This window comes from Capsicum annuum, chromosome 8, assembly GCF_002878395.1.
Source record: "Capsicum annuum cultivar UCD-10X-F1 chromosome 8, UCD10Xv1.1, whole genome shotgun sequence".
Classification (NCBI taxonomy): domain Eukaryota; kingdom Viridiplantae; phylum Streptophyta; class Magnoliopsida; order Solanales; family Solanaceae; genus Capsicum; species Capsicum annuum.
The window spans coordinates 170274296-170295208 of record NC_061118.1 but is presented as its reverse complement, the minus strand read 5'-3'; the positions used below and the strand labels follow the sequence as shown (position 1 = coordinate 170295208).

At 34.2% G+C, this 20913-nt stretch overlaps 2 protein-coding genes across 2 annotated transcripts; one reads left to right on the top strand and one right to left on the bottom strand.

Annotated features, from left to right (window-relative positions):
• Window positions 1–244: 244 nt before the first annotated feature.
• On the bottom strand, window positions 245–7974 carry LOC107840425 (diaminopimelate decarboxylase 1, chloroplastic). Its single transcript, XM_047395175.1, has 8 exons — window positions 7209–7974; window positions 5783–5957; window positions 4762–4911; window positions 3758–3919; window positions 1958–2143; window positions 1279–1401; window positions 1078–1167; window positions 245–466 (listed from the first exon to the last, which is right to left on the bottom strand). Exons 1-8 carry the CDS (start codon window positions 7673–7675, stop codon window positions 386–388), a joined length of 1434 nt encoding a protein of 477 aa, XP_047251131.1. The 5' UTR covers window positions 7676–7974; the 3' UTR covers window positions 245–385.
• A 7828-nt stretch (window positions 7975–15802) lies between these two features.
• On the top strand, window positions 15803–20719 carry LOC107840426 (phosphatidylinositol/phosphatidylcholine transfer protein SFH12). Its single transcript, XM_016684283.2, has 14 exons — window positions 15803–15954; window positions 16198–16320; window positions 16841–17102; window positions 17545–17644; window positions 17734–18000; window positions 18093–18170; window positions 18283–18384; window positions 18473–18522; window positions 18624–18723; window positions 18966–19058; window positions 19166–19264; window positions 19342–19426; window positions 19737–20110; window positions 20264–20719. The coding sequence occupies exons 2-14, from the start codon at window positions 16275–16277 to the stop codon at window positions 20348–20350; spliced, it is 1743 nt and encodes a 580-aa protein (XP_016539769.1). The 5' UTR covers window positions 15803–15954; window positions 16198–16274; the 3' UTR covers window positions 20351–20719.
• Window positions 20720–20913: the final 194 nt, after the last annotated feature.

Genomic DNA, 20913 nt, shown 5'->3' with positions numbered 1-20913 from the left:
GCAAATGAGAACCAAATACAAGAAAGAAATGGGTCTGTACCTTAATCTTCTTCATAGCAAATTATGCTAGTTTTTGTTTTAACAAAAAAGTTCACTCTACAATGGATAAGATATTAAAGTGATCTTTCAATGCGGATTTAATTGGACTCCAATATCAATATCGGACACCGGCTGCCAAAAAGAAGTGGGGAGTCCACAGGGATTTGCAACATTACACATCCCACATAACTACTGAATCTATAAGTTGGCTATGGTAGTGAAAATCCATTAATTGGAACAATCCAAATACAGAATGTCAACTCAACATTGACAGGAACCAAACTACCAGGGGAATTTCTGAGTTTCACATCCTGCCATGTTAAAGTGCTTAAAAGAAACCATAGTTTTACAGGCCATCAAAGAATCTCAAATGGTCTTCGAATGTCTCCCCATGGCGGATTTTGGACACTGATCCATCTTCTTCCACCTACAAACAGCAGCATGCACAATCCAATTTCAGTTTTCAAATATTTTGTAGATATCAATGCATGCGTTGCATGTGAAATTACATGTCAAGAGAGAAGATGTTTGCTAAATTAAAAAAACTACCAGATTCATAGTATACTACATTTGTGGTTACTTTGATAACTTCAAGCTGCAATCGATAAAACCATGGATAGCGCTTGCAGCATGATTTAAGTGAAAAGTTGCATTTGAAAAGAGCAGATTTCTCTTGCATAAAAAGAAAAGTTGCACTGACCAAGCAACATTTATAAAAACAGAAGAACTCGCATTTAAGGGACATTTTTCACCGTGTTTAGGAAAGTAAAATGGCGTCTAAGTTATAGATGTTATTAGATTACTTAGCCAGTAACCACAAGGCTACTCTTACTCCTAAAATACCAGTCATATGGCAGCTTGACTCTTAATACTAGATAGTGAAAAACACCAACTCTTTACTTTGGGCACAAAATGCTGACAGGAATACGAAGTCTGTTTCCATCATGACTAAGCTTGAGGAAACATTAAGGGACGTAACCAAAACCACAAAGAAATATTAGGTGCAGAATTTTTTAATAAAAAGCTAAGACAATATACCCAATACTCAGGTGGGCGCATCTTGAGATTGTAAGTTGATGCCATACTCATGCAGTAAGCACCTGCATCGTGAACTACCAAACCAGTGCCCTGAATTCAAATGCCATAGTTAACATCAGTATAGAATGTATTCAAGAAACTCTCTAATAAGAGGCTAGTTCTTGCCCTTTTAATAGGCTATGAGAGGTCAAAACAAATTACCCTAGAAGGGGCGGGAAGTTCACGGTCCTTTCCCAGGAAATCTGCAGACTCACATACAGGACCAACTACATCAAATTTAGAAATTGCAGCTTCCGTGGATGCAGGTGAAACAAGCTCTATGTGCTGCAATCAAAAATTATTTACTCAGCAAGAGCACAGAGAAGATCACAAATCGACAAAAGGGTAAATCATATATGCAATGTGCGAATAAAGAGTGAGGTCCAAATTGCATGCTCATATAATAATAAGCACAAGCAGGTAGTGGCTACTTAAAAAAGTTGAACAACATGAATACCAACACGAATGAAGCATAACATTTTTGGAGTAAACCCATCACAAAAATTCTGCAGTTCAAGCATTTTTACTGTAACACGTTTTGAAAGCTGTAAAATTGCTAAATCTTCCCCAAGAATAGGACATCCTCAAAAAGGAGCATGGGCCTCGCGGGGGGATCTTCTTTTTTTGCTTTTTTTGATGAAGTAATAGTAAATTTCATTAGTGGCGTCAAGTAGATGCAGAAATCACAAAGGTTAAGGAAATTACATTCAGCTCTTCCAAAATAATGTGAAAGCATATCATTTGACACCCATTAAACGAAATATATAGCACATACAGATCAAGGGACAGAGAGAGTGAGAGTCAACTCTGATAGCTGCAAGAAAATATTTGGCAACCTCACCTGATAGGCATCATAAAGACTTGGACGTATAAGCTCGGCCATACTACCATCAATCACAATGAAGTTTTTGGTTCCATTGGTTTTAACTCCGGTAACTCTGTTAACCAAGCAGCATGTGTTTGCAATTAGTGATCTTCCAGGTTCAATAATCAGATTGAGGTTTCGAGAAAGGACCAATTCTCGTACCTGCAATACACATGATAGGAAGTGTCAGCTAAACCACAGGTGAGGTCCACAGTTTGAGCAATAACTTTAATTTTATTCAAAATTCAAAAATTCTAGCACGCTACCCTTCAAGTAAGGGAACCCCCTTTGACCTTCTCTCGAATGACCTTATTTCTAATCCAATCTGCTCTGGTAAGTCTACATATCCATCTCAGCAGGGGCGGAGCTACCCTTCAAGTAGGGGAACCCCCTTCATCGAAAAATTATGCTATATATACATAGTTAAAATTATTTATTATGTATATAGTAGATGTTGAACCCCCTCCGGTTAGTTCGTATGTTCACTAATGAACTCCCTTAGTGAAAATCCTGGCTCCGCCATTGCATTTCAGCATCCTTATCTTAGTCACCTTCAACTTCTCAATGTGAGAGTTCTTAACTGGCTAACACTCTACTTCATATAATATAATTGTAATCTATTTAATTTTTTAAAATGAATTGAAGTGCTTTAACCAATTAATTAAAGTATTTCTATTGCGATGAGGCGTAATTAATTGAAGTAATTTTATTATGCAATATGCACATAGATTTGTGCTATATATAACAGTAACATATTATAACTTTTAAAATAAATTAAAATTTTTTGGCCGACTACTTAAAATAATCCTATTGAAATGACGCGAAATTAATTGATCGATTAATTACAATATTATTGCGATGATGCATGTTTTTAAAAAAAAAATTTTTAAAATGGGGGTAGTGGAATGGGGATGGGGGAGGGGATTACAATGTGGGGAATCGAACCCTCACCAACCAAGTGAGAGTTCAGGTAACTAACCAACTAAGCTACTAAGATTTTCCATGATGCATGGTTAATTGGTCAATTATTTAATGTAATTCTGCAATATGTACATGTGATTTCTCTACTACATAACAATGATATATTTTATTTTTTTAAAATAAATTGAAGCACTTTGACCGATTAATTAAAGTAATCATGTTGCGATGAGACCCAATTAATTAACTGGTTAATTGAAATTATCCTATTATGCAATTAGTGATCTTCCAGGTTCAATAATCAGATTGAGGTTTCGAGAAAGGACCAATTCTCGTACCTGCAATACACATGATAGGAAGTGTCAGCTAAACCACAGGTGAGGTCCACAGTTTGAGCAATAACTTTAATTTTATTCAAAATTCAAAAATTCTAGCACGCTGATATACCATTACAGCCTTGCACTATGTCAATTACCAGTCAGTAGAGCTTTAAATGCTAAAGCAATCTATCTCTCTCACCCACACTGCCCACTATAAATCGTAACAATCAAGGTGGTTTCTGCCACCAGCCCCCTAAACTTCAGTTGAAAATAAAAACTAATACCCAGTAGCCACCTCAAAATGACCAGTCTACATGGGATAATAAAGAAATACGTATGTTAACATATACTGTTAGTCTCTTAGACTCACGAGTATAGCAAAAATTGTTTCAGGTATGTTCCAAAGTCTTTGGGACAAGTGAATTAGCATCAAAGTGAAATAAAGTCACTACTACTAAGAGCCAGACTTGGGGCAAATCACTCTACAAAAAACATCCCGGCACATGTCATATATCTTATATGAGATAGACAAATTTACCGTATTAATAAGATCTCTAGGTGAAGGAAGGACAGCTCCAGAATGATAGTAGTCGATCCCTAAACCACCTCCAATATTCAGGTAATCAATTTCAAATCCTTGGGATCGAATTTCATCAATGTAGTTCACCATCAAGACGGCTGCATCTCGAAAAATGTCTACCTGGAAAAGACAACAAAGTTTTAGGCCAACAAATCATTGGGAGTAATGTCATCCACCCCTGAGATATTACATTGTCTATTAAGAAAATATTATTTTCTAAAAGATATATTTCAGAGCAGCATACTTAAAATAGAGAGGAAGAAAATAACCAATAAAGGATCAGCTACATGCAGTATCCAATGTACAAGTTCGCCTAAAAGAAAAATGTAACATAGGGCTCCACCAACAAATTACTTGTTAAACATGTAAATTATACTTCCATGAACTGTAGATTGGCAGATATATTACTAGAAGGGGAGTCTGATATGAACATGGAAAGACAACTTAACTTTCTACAATTTTTCTTATAACTTCACCGATCAAGAAACACATATTTCTTTATGACTTCAAGCCCTTCAAAAATTGATAGAACGAACAAGAGGGGTAATGGGAGTACGGGGGTATAATGAACTTAAATGTGATATGTATCTTTTAGTGCTAACCAGATGACAAGAAGGGAATACCAGCCATCAAATAAATGACACCCGATACAGCATTATAAGATAGGTCATGGTTCATATTTCCCATCGGCAATACATCTAATAACAGATAGTAAACATACTATCCAAATAAAGAAGCAGAGACAAGGTAAAAATGTGAATTCTATAGAGTCGACCATCACCAACACAACAACAACAACAACATACCCAGTGTATTCCCACAAAGTGGGGTCTAGGGATGGTAAAGTGTACGCAGTCCGTACCACTACCTCATATGAAGTAGAGAGGTTGTTTCCGATAGACCCCCGGCTATAGAGTGGACCAATGTTATAAATAATTAAAGGCAGACAATCCTAATATTACCTTGGTGATAGTTGACCCAAGATGACAATGAGCTCCAACAAGTTTCAATTCCTGGGGATGTGCCTTGACAGAATCTAGAAACCACTGAAGTTTCTCATTTCTGATGCCAAATTTGGAGCTCTTATTGCCAGTGGCAACATAAGGATGAACCTAATCCACTCAAGAAGTCAGTACAAAAATGATTACTAGCAAAATGATTCATTAGCCAGTATAAAATATTAATGAACGTTAAGCAACTTGGAAATCCAGAATTAGTGTGCATAATGTTTTCAACTTCAAAATCCAGAATTAGTGTGTATAAAATCAAAGTTGTATTAATGCTGATATCCTAGTTTGGCCAAACTTGAAATCCTCCTTTTCTGGATCAACTTTGATTCAAAAAGAGCCGTAGTCTAGATTGAACTTGGACCAAGCAACTCACAAAGTTAGAAATAAAGGGTGGGGTTTGGTTTTCACTAGAAACTATATCTCTGGAAAACATTGGAGAAAGTTGATAGGTAGGCATGGTATCTGGCACAATGACTAAGGCGAAAATCCAGCAATTAAAAAGTGGCTACTGCACCTATCATTTAAACCGCTTCTACTTTGAGATTCAAGCAGGGGATATTGAACTGGATTTGACACATATATGATGTTGGGTTTGCAAGTTCTCGTGACAAGATTATGTGGATGGATGTCTGAAAAGTTCAAATAAATAGGTCTATAAAAATAATTCTCTAAAAGATACATTTAAACCATACTATGCGATTAAAGTGTGAACTTGACCTTTTGGAAACACCCAACTGCTGTCAAATAAACTAAACATCAAATACAAAGAACAGAATATTCAATGTTTTTCACTAATATAATTGTTAATATCATTCTCTAGATGTGAAAGACAACTTTATCTAAAGCATAGCTGATCATGTTAGTAGCAGAATGTCAGCAAAATAGCTGAGGCTCGGAGTGGAGATTGTAGTGGAATAAGCAGACATCTAAGCATTAAACTCACTTAAGGTTTCATATCATGGCACATGAATACCTGGGGATCCACGTCTGGATTAATCCTGAGTAGCACGTTAACTTGCTTCCCAGCCAGCCTTGCAGCTGCTACAATGTTATCCAAATCAAATTCGCTGTCAATGTTTACAAACACACCTGCTTGGGCAGCTAGCACTAGGTCCTCCAACAGCTTCCCATTTCCATTAAAAATACACCTAGGCGAGAAAAGTTGATGAATTGGGTTAATGCAATATAATGGTGAGTGGCCAGTCGTTCTAGCTAAATAGAAGTAATCAAAGCTATGTTATGTGAGAGGTGATACTATCTGAAGAAATTATACTTCACCAGCTAAGTTTGCAAGAAATAACCTCGAATACAATAAAAGAAAGTCTTATTAAAATAAAATAAAGGCTGGGAAGTGTTTGACCCAAAAGTTTGATATGAACCCGGAAGAAGAACAACAAATTTGAGAAGTTTGTGGTAAAAAGCATCACCTTTATAGCCGAGTAAGCTAGAGGCATTTGTCGGGTAAAAAACAGGGTTCTCTCTTTCTTTCAGTAACATTTTTTTCTTGGTGCAATACTCACTAATATAACCACTAGAAATTCTTTCCGATTTCCATCAAGATTTCGGGTACACTAGGCCCACCATGTGCCAGGTTTTCCTAAACTAGTACGGGCATAGATATATACACCTAGTTTTGATACAGCACCAGACAACTAGAGAATACCCAAGCAACCTCCAACCAAAAAAAGAAAGGCAGGCTTTACTACTGGTAAAAAATCTCATTCTCCAATCTTATATTACCAAGTTTTTTTTTCCCCCTTTTTCCTTGATGTAGCATGGATGTTGGGCAAATCGACCTCGCAACTCGAGCATATATTACAGCAAAGTTTATTCAACAACACTATACCCAATATAATCCCACAAAGTGGGGTCTGGAGAGGGTAGAGTCTACGTAGACCTTCCTTACCCCTAGCTCAGAGGCAGTGAGGTTGTTTATGATAGATCCTTGGCTCAAACAAAAATAGTCCAAAACAGTCCAGATTAAGGAGTAACACGAGTACAAGAGACATCAAATAAGTAGTAAAAAACAATAGATAGTAACATGAAAGTAAACCGATACTCGAAGTACAAAAAAAATAAAATTAGTAACATAAATCCAAAGACAAGCAACTAGAGAAGCAATACTACAACTACTAGTAAGAACGGATAACAAGGCAATACAGCGCTACCTAGTATCTATTAACCCTCTACCCTAATCTGTGCCCTCCACAACCTCCTATCTAAAGTCACATACTCGATAAGCTGAAACTGCTACCTACTAACCAAAGTTTATTCAAGGAAGTAACTTTCATAGTTTTCCAAATGCATTACAAATGAATACTAATATATTGTATTGGGATATAGCACAAACTAACAAGATTATCAAGTAACAAAGATTCTGAAAACTAAAGTATTATTACCTAGTAGGATCAAATCCAGCAGTAAGTGCCAACTTGAGCTCATTCCCACTAACCAAAACAGCACCACAACCAAGCGCCCTCAAATGTTCCAAAATCTTGAGATTATTATTAGCCTTAATAGCATAACCAATAATGGAATTCAAACCCTCTAAGGCAGCCATATAAGCCTCAACATTCCTAGTAATTTGTGGCTTGCTATACAAATAAAAAGGTCGTCTTTCGACTGTCTCCATAACATCTTCAACCTTAACACCCTCACAGTACAAGAACCCATCTTCAGATTTCTTGAAACAATGCTGAAACTTGTGAGTTTGAGGCTCAGAGGTTGATACAGCTGCGCATATGCTTAGGTTTCTTGAAATGGGGTTCAATGGTTTGAAAAATGAAAACTTTGGTATTGGGTTTGAAGGGTATTTCAGGGATTTTGGAAGTGATGGAGAGTGTGAGACAAGGTGTGTAGCCGCCATTTTTGGAGCAAAGATACCAAAGCCTTTTAGGGAAAGATAAAGACTGTAATAAGGGTTTATATATAGACTAATATAAGTCAAGGATGTCTAGGGTTAAAAGGGCAAAATTTTTTGGTTATAGTTTTGTGTGAGGATGATGCAAAGCTAAAATCATTAAGAAATGGTTCAAGTTGAAATGGGGTTCTTGATCGTTTGTTAGTTTTATGATTAGGTATAAAGAAGATAACATGTGGTTCACCTGTAGAATATAAATAAAGTAGTACTATATGGTACTAGTAAAAAAGATGGTACCTATTTTATTCTTATTCTCAGTGTTAAAAAAGTGATACTCCCTCCATTTAAAAAAAAAAAAATAATCTACTTTGACTTGATATAAAATTTAAAAAAGTAAATAAAATTTTTGAATCTTGTGGTCTTAAATTAAAGTTGCATCAAATGTACCAAAATGTCCTTTAATCTTGTGGCCCTAAATATATTATGTGAAAAGTTGAAATCAAAGTATTGTCAAAAAGGAAAAAGAGGTCATTTTTTTAAAAACGTACTAAAAAGAAAAGTGAATCATTTTTTTTTAAACGAAAGAAGTACTATATATATCATTCATTAGTCACGGGCCATGGCAACGCACGGTGGGGGTAGGGTGCATCAGCTTCATTTCTCGTATGTTATTATCTCTGTTTCATTTTATGTGTCATTATTTAATAGAGTACAGAGTTTAAAAAATAAGTAATGACTTTGTAAAATTTACAAAATTATCCTCTTAATATTTACTTTTTAGTTGTCTTTTCTTAATAAGTGGAACCACTAAGGATAAAATGAAAATAATGTTATTAAATAGTTATCAAATAATGAAAGATAACATTCTTTTTGGGACGGATCAAAAAGAAAATGACGATACATAAAATGAAACGAAGATACATCATATTTTAAGATTTAAGAATATCAATCACATTATCTCTACAAAGAAATTTATACGTAAGATTTCTGTTAGGAGTTGTCTTGAATTTCTACTTTTACTTTTACTTAGATTGTATTATAATTTTATTTTACTTCAGAAAGGTTTTGTTGATGAAAAGGTTTTCTTTTATAAAAAGATCTCCTTTATAAGTGACTAACTTTTTGTTGAGAAATTTTGGACTTCTATTCTTCTTCTCAAAACATAACACAATAACATACATAATATAGTCTTTAAACGGTCTTATTTAGAGGGAGATTTCTAAGTTTGCTAATTGACCAAAATATATACTTCCTCTGTTTTACAATAAGTTAATTGTTAAATTTTGACATATATGTTAAGAGAAAAAAAACATAAAGTTATCATGTTTTTCCATTTGTATCCTTTTCAAATTTCAAAACCTTAATACTAATAATTACTCCCTGTACATATATTTGACTTCTGGTGGTAAAATTTTGATCCATTCTAATCTAAAAAATTTTAAAATTGATACTCCTAACAAATTTTTAGAGGTAAAATAACTTGAAAATTTAGATATAACTAAACATAAAATTTTTATTTTACTCTAAATTTATTCTAGAAAAAATACATAAAGACTCCCATGATGTTGACCGACTTTTTCAAAAAAACATCTAAACTTTATTTTTGATCTATTACCCCACGAATCTTACTTAAATCATTGCAAATACACCATTTTAATCCCCAGCGTGTATACACGCATCTGTTGTGCGTGAATGGCTCAAAATTGACTTTTATTGACCAATTAAAAACTGTCACGTGTAAATAATTTGATATATTATTTATCTTTCTTTAAAAAAAAAAATATGTATTTACCTTTTAAAATTATTCCATACCCCCTCCCTCCCCCCGCAACCCCCCACCCACTCACCCACCATTATCTTATTTCCTGTTAAAAGCTTCTTCTCTGTCACCATAACTCAACAACATCATCATCACCATAACTCTCTTTCTCCTCAATCCTCTCAATCATCACCATAACTCTACTCATCTTTTACCATCTCCATGTTTACTTTATTCAATTTCAAATTCTTATTTCATTTTTTTTTTTACATTTTGAACAATTTTATAAAACCCAATATACATTCTCTTAGAAGAACTATAAAGCTCCATTTTAATGAAATAATGATCCCATCATTATACAATCAACAAACACATAAATCAATACAAAATTAGGAAGCAATACAAAATTAACATAAACACAAAATTGAAATCAAAGAAAAATGGAGAAATCAGCAACTGGATGGGGGTGGGGGTGGAGGAAAGCTGCTGGACGGAGATGGAGAGGGAGATGTTGGACGACATGGGGATGGGGGAGAAGGGGTGGGGTGGAGTGATAATTAAAATAAAAAGAAATTTTTTATTAAAAATATAAATAAAATATGAAATAAACTATTTAACACGTGGCAACATCTAATTAGTGCGTACATTCACTCTCTTTCTTGTGACTGAAATTCAACGAAAAATGATGTATTTATAACGAATTAAGGAAGAATCGTGGGGTAATAGGTCGAAAGTAAAGTTTAAGTATCTTTTTGAAAAACTCGGACAAGATTAGGGGGTCTTTATGTATTCTCTTTATTCTATAAAAAGGTTTACCTTCAATATAATATTTAACATGGCTATAATACCATTTGATCTAAATATTTCATTTGAGCATAATACACATGAGTGTTTTGACCTCAATGTTGAAGTCGATCACAATGTCGATGAATATTCAATTCCCGACTTGAATTTGAATCCCAATGAAGATAATGATACACAATTTGAAGGAAGATTGCAAGAACCGACGGAAGATTCAAACGTAAATTGTGGTAAATAATTACTCGTTATGTGCCTTCCTTTGAAAAAAGTTTTGAATTTATGTGTAAATTTTTTTTTAATAAGCAGATTCAATTGAAGATTTATCACAATCACAACGGAAGAAAAAAATTTGAGCAATGAAATACGCGTTGCAATATATGAAATGTTGCAACAAAAGTGTGTAGATGGTAAACTAAAAAAAGAGTTACGAAAATAGTGGCATCACATTTTTCGACTTCCATTCAACGCATTTGGAGACTATCAAATTATGATGAATGTGCTTCTAGTGGTGTATATGGAAGAAAAGTGAACAATTGTGGTCGAAAGAAAATTGAGATGGATCATAATCGTTTTTGTGCAATTCCTTTACGGAAGCGGACAAGTCTACAATCATTAGTTTGTTCCATGAATATGAGTAGGACCACTTTGTTTAGGCATTTGAAGTCGGGACATATTCGAAGACATTATAATGTCATAAAATATTATTTGAAAGAGAAAAACAAAATAAGTCGGTTGCAATTTTGTATATCTATGCTTGATTGTGGTAGCATGCCACATAATCTAATTTTTACCAACATGTTCAATACGGTTCATATCGACGAGAAGTGATTTTATATGACCCCAAAAAATGAAATGTATTATTTACTGCCTAATGAAGAAGATTCAATCTGCACTGCCAAGAGCAAAAATTTCATTGACAAAGTTATGTTTTTAATTGCTGCAGCTCGTCCTAGATTTGATGCACAAGGAGTAAAAATATTCTCTGGTAAAATTACATTTTTTTTTTTTGTTACACAAGAATAAGCTAAAAAAGCTAAGGCAAATAGACCTGCGGGAACTATGAAAACAAAAGCAATAACTTTGATAACCAAAGAAATTTCACGATAATTCTTGATTAATAAAGTATTTTCTGCTATCAAGGCTAAATGACCTAGAGAAGATTTAAATTCTACAATATTCATACAACAAGATAATGCAAGAACTCACATTCAACCTAATGACGAGGAATTTTGTTGAGCAGCGGCACAAGATGACTTCGATATTCACTTGATGTGTCAACCACCCAATTCTCTAGATTTGAATGTCTTAGACTTTGAATTTTTCAGATCTATTCAGTCTCTACAACACAAGAAAAGTCTTAAAAGTATTGATGATCTTGTTGCGGCTGTCATAAAATCATATGAAGATTTTTCAACAGAGAAGTTCAATTATATTTTTCTAACACTGGAGTCATGTATGATGAAGATCATGAAAGTAAAAGGTTCACATAATTACAATATTCAACATCTTAGTAAAGCTAATTTAGCAAGGAACGGTCAACTGCCAATACAACTAAAATGTGGTCCAAAATTAGTACAAAAATCTCTCAATTATTTAGGATAAATTTTATTTCTGAAATTCTAAGTTCTTTTGTCGATTGTTCTGCTATTTGGGCGGTGGTGTAGAGCGGAATATTGAAACATCCTTTTGTAGTTAATATTTCAAGTATTCGTGTTGAACATGTACTGATTGTGTAGTCACCTTAGACAAAATCGATTTGTTTTTCTATTAACTTTATTAGAACATGTATTGTCTGTTTGGATTGTTAGGCACGAGCAGTACATCTCTCTTACTCTACAAATACACAATCGAATAAGCCAATAAAAAATTTTAATGTAAAAAACAAGAACATAAGGAGAATAATTATTCTAATAAAATTTGGAAAGATAAATTTTTAACATAGTCCTTATTTCATCTTCAATATTGATGTATCGAGCCATTTCAATCGAGTCTTTAACTTTTTCAATGGACTCTTCAATGATAGTGTATTGAACTTTTTCAATCGAGTTTTTCATAATTGTATCTTAAATTATTTCAATCGAATTTTCATTCATAATAGTATCGTAAACTATTTTAATTGAGTCTTCAAAATTAAAATTCATATTCTGAAATCTTTTTTAACTCTCTTTCAATTTTTCCCTTTAAAGTTGATGGAGTAGAAAAACAATGAAAAATGGGAATTAATGCTAAACGGCGGGAGTACTGTTAAGACAATTCAACTTCTCAAGGTTTTCTTGTAGGAAAATCTTTTTCATAGTATATCAATAATATATATTTTTAGTATGTCTTTATTTGTCATCCGATTTATTATGTTTATGATTTGTAACAACTGGCTTCTCTGTGACATCCTACTGATTGTGAACCCAACAATTCAATGTTTCTATTGTCATGAGAGTGCATTTATTTTTAATAACATGTCCATCACATTTTTCATATCATGATATGATAAGACTTGCACCTTTGTCCATCCTTTTCCTTAGCGCTTTTTAGTGCCTTTCAAATTGTTTTTGTTTCACCAGTTAAGGCCTTTCCAAAATATCGAATTGGGTTAACAAAAGCTTAAAGCATGTTTGCTACAACAATCCATTGTTGACACTTCAATGCTTGCCACCTTCTAATTGTCACTCCAATGCTCCTCACCATTTTTTTCCTTGTGTAATCTAACATTTACAAACATAACAACATCATTTTGTATCACAGTAATATTTCCATCATTAATACTAACATTTATAACCATAGGAGAAGAAATTGAAAGCAAATTATTTCCATACTCATGAAAATCAAAAAAAGTGCCTTGTTAACATTTTCCTTGGGTTCATAAATATTCTCATATAGAGTTTCTAGACTTCCAAATTTGCCACTTTTATAAGTCAACGGATTCAGAATATTTTTTAGTATTAGGGAAAATATCATTCCATCATCAAACAAAATATATAGTGATTTTAAGTTCGGACAAAGTCTCCAAACTAATTTATTAATAGAGCAATTGAAAAGCATGTGATCAATAAATTCACTCTCTATTCCGCACTCTTTATATATACTTCACAAACTTATCTCATTCTTTTGAATATAACTTGATTAACTTGTAGTACATTTAAAATACATTTTCGAATAAAATATTTATATTATATTTCATCCATTATATTCTAAAATAATTGAATTGTTAGCTGTATGACACACTCCTTAAGAAAAATCTTTTAAGGATATAATTTGTAAGTTACTTTTTACTATTACCCTTTTAATTGTTCTTAAATTACTCTCCTAGAAAATGTGAAATACTTAAGAACCTCATTAAATGAAAGATAAAATTGAAAGAAACTTCCACATGTCTCTTGAAGAATGAACAATTTATTTATTTTAGACATTAAAATTCTAAAAAAAATTGAAAAAATATTGATAGCTAGATTGGGTTCTCTTGCTGCTCGCTTTAATTAACAAGCTAGGCTGTGTCTATTAGTAAGAGAATGGATTTTTTACTTGTTGGAAAATAGTGTTCTGAAAGGTGAAAATAACTTTGTTGATGTAAACCTTTTCTCACTTTGACAAAACAAAAATAAAGAGCAGTTCGGTACACTAAAGCTACCGCTATGCGCGGTATTCGAAGAAGGGCCCACCACAAGGGTGTATCGTACGCAGTCTTACCTTGCATTTCTGCCAGAGGCTATTTTCAAAGCTTGAACCCGTGATCTCCTGACCAACTTTACCGGTTACTTGACAAAACAAGAGTACATAAATAAAACATGTTGCTTTATCAAGATGTATTGATTAAGTGACAAAAAGAGTCAAATTAAATCTGCTCTATAGTCCGTTCTATATGAGAATATTCTCCTATAGCTATTAATTTATGAAACTTTTGTCTCAGTTAGGGGTGTGTTGGTATGGAGGCACATTTTTGGTTGGTCTCATTTTGAGAAAATATTTTCTATAGAAAAAAAAAATAAATTTCTTTAAGTGTCTTTCCTAATTAAAGATTTTTTTTTCTCAGGTTGAAGTAAAAAAAATAAGTTTCACAAATGACATTCAATACTAATTGTGTCCTACTCATTCTCCAACACATAATCTTCACCCCCACCCCATAGCCCTCATCGTCACCACCCCACGCCCTATCCCCAGTCCTTACCACCCATTGTACTTGTTTAGATTATATATATATATATATATATATATATATATATATTTATTTATGAGTGTAAATCTTTATTTACGTATCGATCACAAAAGAATTAAGTAAAAAGCAAATAACTTATTTTTCTTCACGATATCCTCGAGCGTGAAAACATAAAATAAGATTTAGCTTTCCATAAAAAAAATTCATCTTACAAGCAGTTACTGAAATCAAAACTTTTATAAATGGTTGCATATGATTATATTTTATATGATAATATTTACAAGTTCTTTTATATCCCGTGTACATAAATTAAAGTCCTGAACATTGATACAATAATGTAACATTTAATACAATTAGTGAGACACATTACACTGTCTGATCTATTTGCCAACAAGTTGCAAGCTTGCAATGCCACTTAGTGGAGCAGCATAATGTTAGATTCATGGACCATTTACTTGAGGTGATCTAAGCTTGATAATGTTGGTTTATTAATCATCAATTTTAATAAATTCCATAGAATATACCCCAAAAAATGATGAATATTATATTAAACATATTAAATTGATCAACCACCAACCCCCATCACCCCATATTTATTGATACCAATCTCTTAATAATTCTCAATCTAAGAATGCATAATGAATTTCAATAATTTGGCTCACATGTAAGTTTTTTGTATAATGGAAAATTTAATGTGATCCCTTCAACCAAATGCAGCATATTAGAGACATCATAATGCATCAGAATTATTGGAACATTTTCGAAATAAATTAAACATGTCTTCACTACACATCAAGTTTACATAAAAATTTGTTAAACACTAGTATATTCGAGTTCCAAGTATTATGATTCTATTTTCATTCTCTTACTTATTTTTTTGAATGATTGACTCTCAAATCATAAAGAATCATGCAGAACGATAGTCCGTCTGTAGATGGTACGTTAGGGCGAATAATTAGTTACTCTTCACCTCGCATAAGCAAATTAAGATCGGAAATATTTTAAGCACACATCCATTGTCCTCGAAAAGAGAAGCTTACTCTCTCAAAGTTTGAAAATTTTTAGAGTGAAGTAGAACACCAATTTTCCAATATATTTTGGAGCTACGTTACATACTTAGAACGTCGTACAATAAATCACACCTTATAACATCATAAAATCTTTACATTTGAGAAAACACTGTATATAATATTTTAAATAATAATAAAATAAATTAAAATTGTCATTGGTGACAATGACATTTTGATAAAGACAAAAGAAACGTAAGGCTTAGCGTGGGAAGAGTACCTGTAATTTTGAAATTAGTGCTTCGCACTACGCATAGAACACGATGAATAAATTAGCTTAGCTGTATAATTGACTAATCTGAGGACCTCGTCAAATTAAAAATAAAAACTATGTTTAATTATTATTATTATTTTTTCTTGTTAATCTGATTAGAAAAGTAGAAAGAAAAATTATCGGTTGTCCATTAGGTAAGTTATTGGGACAGCAACACTTTCGGAGACACATATAATTCGGTTATATAAGACAACTCCCTCCCTTTTTTCTCAATTGTCCCTGCCACTTATGTCACTGGTAATTAATCATCATAATTAACATTGACAATCTCTCCTTAATTTTCATTTTGTCTTCATTCTTTTCTTGTTACATATTCTTCTACATGAGATATTGAATTGTCCCGTGTCATTGCTTATGTGTTTTAGCTAGGTTCAACGTTCATTTTTTTATAATATGTAATCAAAGAATTTGTAGGAATTAATGACTATTTTTTATACACAGATGAGATGAATTTATGTGTTTTGTTCTCTGACTTTGCAGGTGTAGGGATTCAGCAAGAAATTAAGCCCCTCTAATTTTATCAGCAATATATCCAGAAGCTAACAGATAATTCAATCATGAGTGACTACAAGTCAGGACCTCTTGAAAGACCCGTCAGGCCAAGTAAGTTTTGCTGCATTTAGTTTCTGCCCTGAATCTTGACGTAGAATTGGTGTTTTATCCTAAGTCGTGCGGACTCTTTCATTTCTGATGCCATTCTTCAAAAATACACAACACGCACCCGTTGGCTTTATTCATTGGAATAGATAGATGAATATCTGGTTTTAGAATGTTCAAAACAAGCTTGTGCACTTCGAGTGTTCTAACAGATACCTGTTACCTCCTACCAACATAAATAGTGGTGGAATCAGAAACTCTATCAAGCCTGAAATTTGAAGCAATTCTTGAACCACCTTTGTCGCGTCACTAGCTAGATATGCCCTTGAGCACACGTACTGAGTAACTCTGCCGTTATTTTCAAAATATGCAAGAGTTTCACTATTTTGAACCCCATTTTGTTTTGTTATTGGTCTCTGTCTGGCATGTTATTGTCCTCTTTGGATGTTTAAAGGCTAATAAAAGCTCTGTCAACGTGATTCCTAGCTAGCATATGCCATCTGCTTATGTTTCTTATTTCACACAGGTCTAGAAAGGTTTGACATTGACGCGGAAGATGAGAGGAAGACAAGGCTTGGGTCTATCAAGAAAGCGGCAATTAATGCCTCCACCAAGTTTAGAAATTCTCTTACAAAAAGGGGTCGTAGAAACAGCAGAGTCATGTCTGTCGTTGTTTTAGAAGATGAGCATGACGCTGAGGAATTAAAGGCAGTTGATGCCTTACGTCAAGCTCTCATCCTTGAGGAATTACTTCCAGCAAAACATGACGATTATCATTTGATGCTAAGGTGACCACGCTTATTTTGACTCTTTTCTTATGTACGTGATAGAAATTACAAACCTTTGCCCGGTTGTAAGAGAGGGGGAAATACTCAAAAATGTTCTTACGTTGTACAAAACATCTTCATTTTACCTTTCGTTATACTTAAAACACTAGTTATGCTCTTGTCATATTTGCCTTAACCCAACGTAACTCCAAGGTGAAGTATAATGAGGTCTTAAAACAGTCAAAAGTAAAACTTGATACGCGGAATCCACCTAGTATAATATGGTGCTCCGTTAAAGTTTAAAGGGCAAATGATAGAAGATTTACTGTTGATGAGGGTATGAATGCCCCAAATTTTAACGGAGGGTAAAACTAAGATGCGTCTTATAGTAAAGGAGTAAATTTGGACCTTTTCCTTGTCTACTAATACATCATAACAAGATATCATTGTGAAAAATGAACAGGTTCTTGAAGGCTAGAAAGTTTGACATTGAGAAAACAAAGCAGATGTGGTCTGACATGCTCCAGTGGAGGAGGGAATTTGGTGCAGACACCATCACAGAGGTATTTTTGACAATGCTAGTGAGACTTTATCGAAGGAAATATAATCTCAAGTCTTTAGGAACTGACGGCGTTTTCCACATCTTGATTAGGACTTTGACTTCAAGGAAAGGGAGGAGGTTCTAAAGTACTATCCACAAGGACATCACGGAGTTGACAAGGAGGGCAGACCAGTTTACATTGAAAGACTTGGTCAAGTTGATTCGGTCAAGCTATTGCAAGCCACAACAATGGAGCGATACTTAAAGTACCATGTACAGGAGTTCGAGAGGACCATTCATGAGAAGATGCCAGCCTGCTCACTTGCAGCCAAAAGACACATCGACACAAGCACAACTATCCTGGATGTCCAAGGAGTGGTATGATAGGATCTCAAAGACTACTTAAACTTTCACATCAGTGTGAAATTTCCTCATTTTCGGTTACTAATTAACTTACTTGAATACCTCAGGGACTTAAAAACTTCAACAAGTCGGCAAGGGATCTCATTCAACGCCTCCAGGCTATTGATGGCAACAATTACCCCGAGGTACTTCTTTCTCTAGCACTCATCTGAAGCCCCGCATGACATTTATTCATATGTTAATAATAAGAGTTTTTAAGTCCTCGTGTCTAATTGAATCATGGTATTTGATTACTAGAGCTTGTGTCGGATGTACATCATCAATGCTGGTTCTGGATTCAGGCTCTTGTGGAACTCCGTCAAGTCATTCCTTGACCCAAAGACCACTCAAAAGATCCATGTAAGATCACAATAAGCCTCAAAGTCCGAGTGCTATTTCTGTCGTGTAGATGTAGTATATATAACATATCTTTTTCCTTTCTTTCTAGGTTCTAGGCAATAAATACCAAAGCAAGTTGCTTGAAATAATTGATGCCAGGTAACTCTACTTGTACTTAAATTACTCCTAACTTAAGGTGAAATTATTCATTGCAGATTCGATTATCTGAATAGGGCCTAATTTTGGTTTGATTTTACCAGCGAATTACCGGAGTTCTTAGGTGGAACATGTACTTGTGCTGACAAAGGAGGATGCATGCTTTCTGATAAAGGTCCATGGAATGATCCAGAAATAATGAGGGTAACTTTCAACTTTGTAGTTTTACATTCACGGGGATTAATTCCATAAGATGAATTCCTAATTCATAAGAGTAATGCTCTATCATACTTAGGCCTATCCTACAAAATGTTGACTCAGTAAACTTTTCCACATTGTCCTTACGCTCATTTGCACGCCAACTCAAAATATTAGTCACCTTTAAGACTGCTAGAAGTATCAATTTCCTCTGACATGCCTGAAATTTGTGGTTGATTTGATGTCAGATGGTTCGTGATGGTGATCATAAATGTACGCACAAATTTGTGATCTCAATGGATGAGAAAACTATCCCAGAGGATGACTACGCCAACGCCAAGGTGTGTTTTCTTCATCTCTGCTGTTTTTGTCAGTTACTTTTATTCTTCACGTTACTATGAAGTGATTAAATATATGGAATGAGTAATGAAGTCCCTCAATGTTGCAGAACGTAAACAAGAGCACTTCTTTCAAAAAGGAAACCAACTCTTCCAAGGTTCAGAGAGATAATGTGGCACATGGCCAGCTTTCCCCTGTCCGCGAGGAAGTAAGTTGCTTCTTCATCCATATTTTTGGGACTAATATACCTTAATCTAAATTCTACGTTTTGGTTTTACTTTCCAGTTTGATATCCCTACTGTGGACAAGGCTGTTGATGCAACGTGGTCTAAAGATGTAGTAAAAGCGGGCAACTTTGCCAAATCTAAAGGTACAAAATTCACCTATTATCAAGTGTTTCACATTGGTTAAAGAGATGTGTTGTTGCCTTAGTGTTGAGCAATCCTTACCTCGTGACATAGCTTTTGTAGTTGAGTTCGATAAAGTTCATTTTCTTAACATAGTGAGATATGTTAACGGTATTGGCCAATGTACACCTTATGAGCTAATTTAAAGGTTGAGTTAGAACGAATATCGATTTTCATAACGCTCTCTACACAGAAACTGATGTTTTGCTGATTCAGAGAACTGATTTTTTTCCACACTGCTCTATTAACTTGCATTCCTCTTTTGAGCAACAGATGTCTTCCCTGTCCACGATGTTTGTAAGACATCAGAAGGATTTGGAAACCCCATATTCAGTGGAGTGATGACTTTAGTCATGGGCATTGTGACATTGGTGCGGCTGACTAAAAACATGCCAAGGAAGCTTACAGATGCTACCCTCTTGGCTGGTTCTTTGTATAGTGCTGACATGATCAAAGAACAGACTCATGGACATGTCATCTCGACAAAAGATTACATTAGCATGATGAAACGCATGGAAGAACTCGAGGATAAGGTCATCACTCTTAACCAAAAACCTGCTTCTATGCCTCCTGAGAAAGAGGACATGCTTAACGCTGCCATTAACCGGGTTGGCACTTTGGAGCAAGAACTTTTGGCTACCAAGAAGGTATTATCTGCTTTTCCTGATTGTAAATACTGCTGATCCATATTACCGGTATCCCTCTTACTGGAAGGAGTAATTAGGAAGCTTTCACACTCAATGAACTAAGTTTTGAGTGGCATTGTCTGATATGCTTTTTGTTTACTTTTGAACTGACAGGCTCTTGATGAAGCTCTTGTTCGTCAACAAGAGCTACTATCTGCCCTTGAGAAGAAAAAGAAGAAGAAGAAGTTCTTAGTTTTCTAAGAGCAAAAGCATCAAAAGAGTTTGAAACAAATTGGAAAAGTTATAGGCTTGTTTGAATTTCTTTAGATAGATGTAGAGATGGTGATATTTCTACCCAAGAAAGGCTGTCTGAGTGAGATCTCTCACACATTTGTAAAATGAACTCTGTAACCTTGAACTTTTTTCTTACATTATTTGCTGTGCTGTGTTCACCAGCACTGCTGCTGCAGTAGCTTTGTCTATCCTCTTCGGCGAGATTTACTGTTCACCCTCTCCTTCAGAGCTCTAATTGTAAATGCCATATGTTATGGCACATTTTATATATACATCTGCTTGTATTTTCTGTAAATAAAAATGAAAGCAGTTTGCTGTTTGCTTTTGTTCTGATTACAATCTTGCTTTCCATGGGAGCAACATTTTCTCACTACATACACATTAGTTCTTGTTAAGAATGAAGAAGGTCAGATTTGTGTTTTAACATGCAGAGAGTAATTTACTTGTGCAAATTCGTATAAATCATTATTTGCCATTTTGCTTCTTTTACCTTGTACCTTTCATTATTTCACTTCAATTCACACAGATGG

Excerpts from the sequence above, each read along its gene's own strand:
- LOC107840425 (XM_047395175.1), bottom strand. The coding sequence starts at position 7,675 with ATGGCGGCTACACACCTTGTCTCACACTCTCCATCACTTCCAAAATCC. Across the intron at positions 1,168-1,278 it reads AACTTCCCGCCCCTTCTAGG|GGCACTGGTTTGGTAGTTCA; the intron begins GTAATTTGTTTT and ends ATTTGAATTCAG. Across the intron at positions 467-1,077 it reads TGCGCCCACCTGAGTATTGG|GTGGAAGAAGATGGATCAGT; the intron begins GTATATTGTCTT and ends TGCTGTTTGTAG.
- LOC107840426 (XM_016684283.2), top strand. The coding sequence starts at position 16,275 with ATGAGTGACTACAAGTCAGGACCTCTTGAAAGACCCGTCAGGCCAA. Across the intron at positions 18,001-18,092 it reads TCCTGGATGTCCAAGGAGTG|GGACTTAAAAACTTCAACAA; the intron begins GTATGATAGGAT and ends TGAATACCTCAG. Across the intron at positions 18,385-18,472 it reads AGACCACTCAAAAGATCCAT|GTTCTAGGCAATAAATACCA; the intron begins GTAAGATCACAA and ends CTTTCTTTCTAG.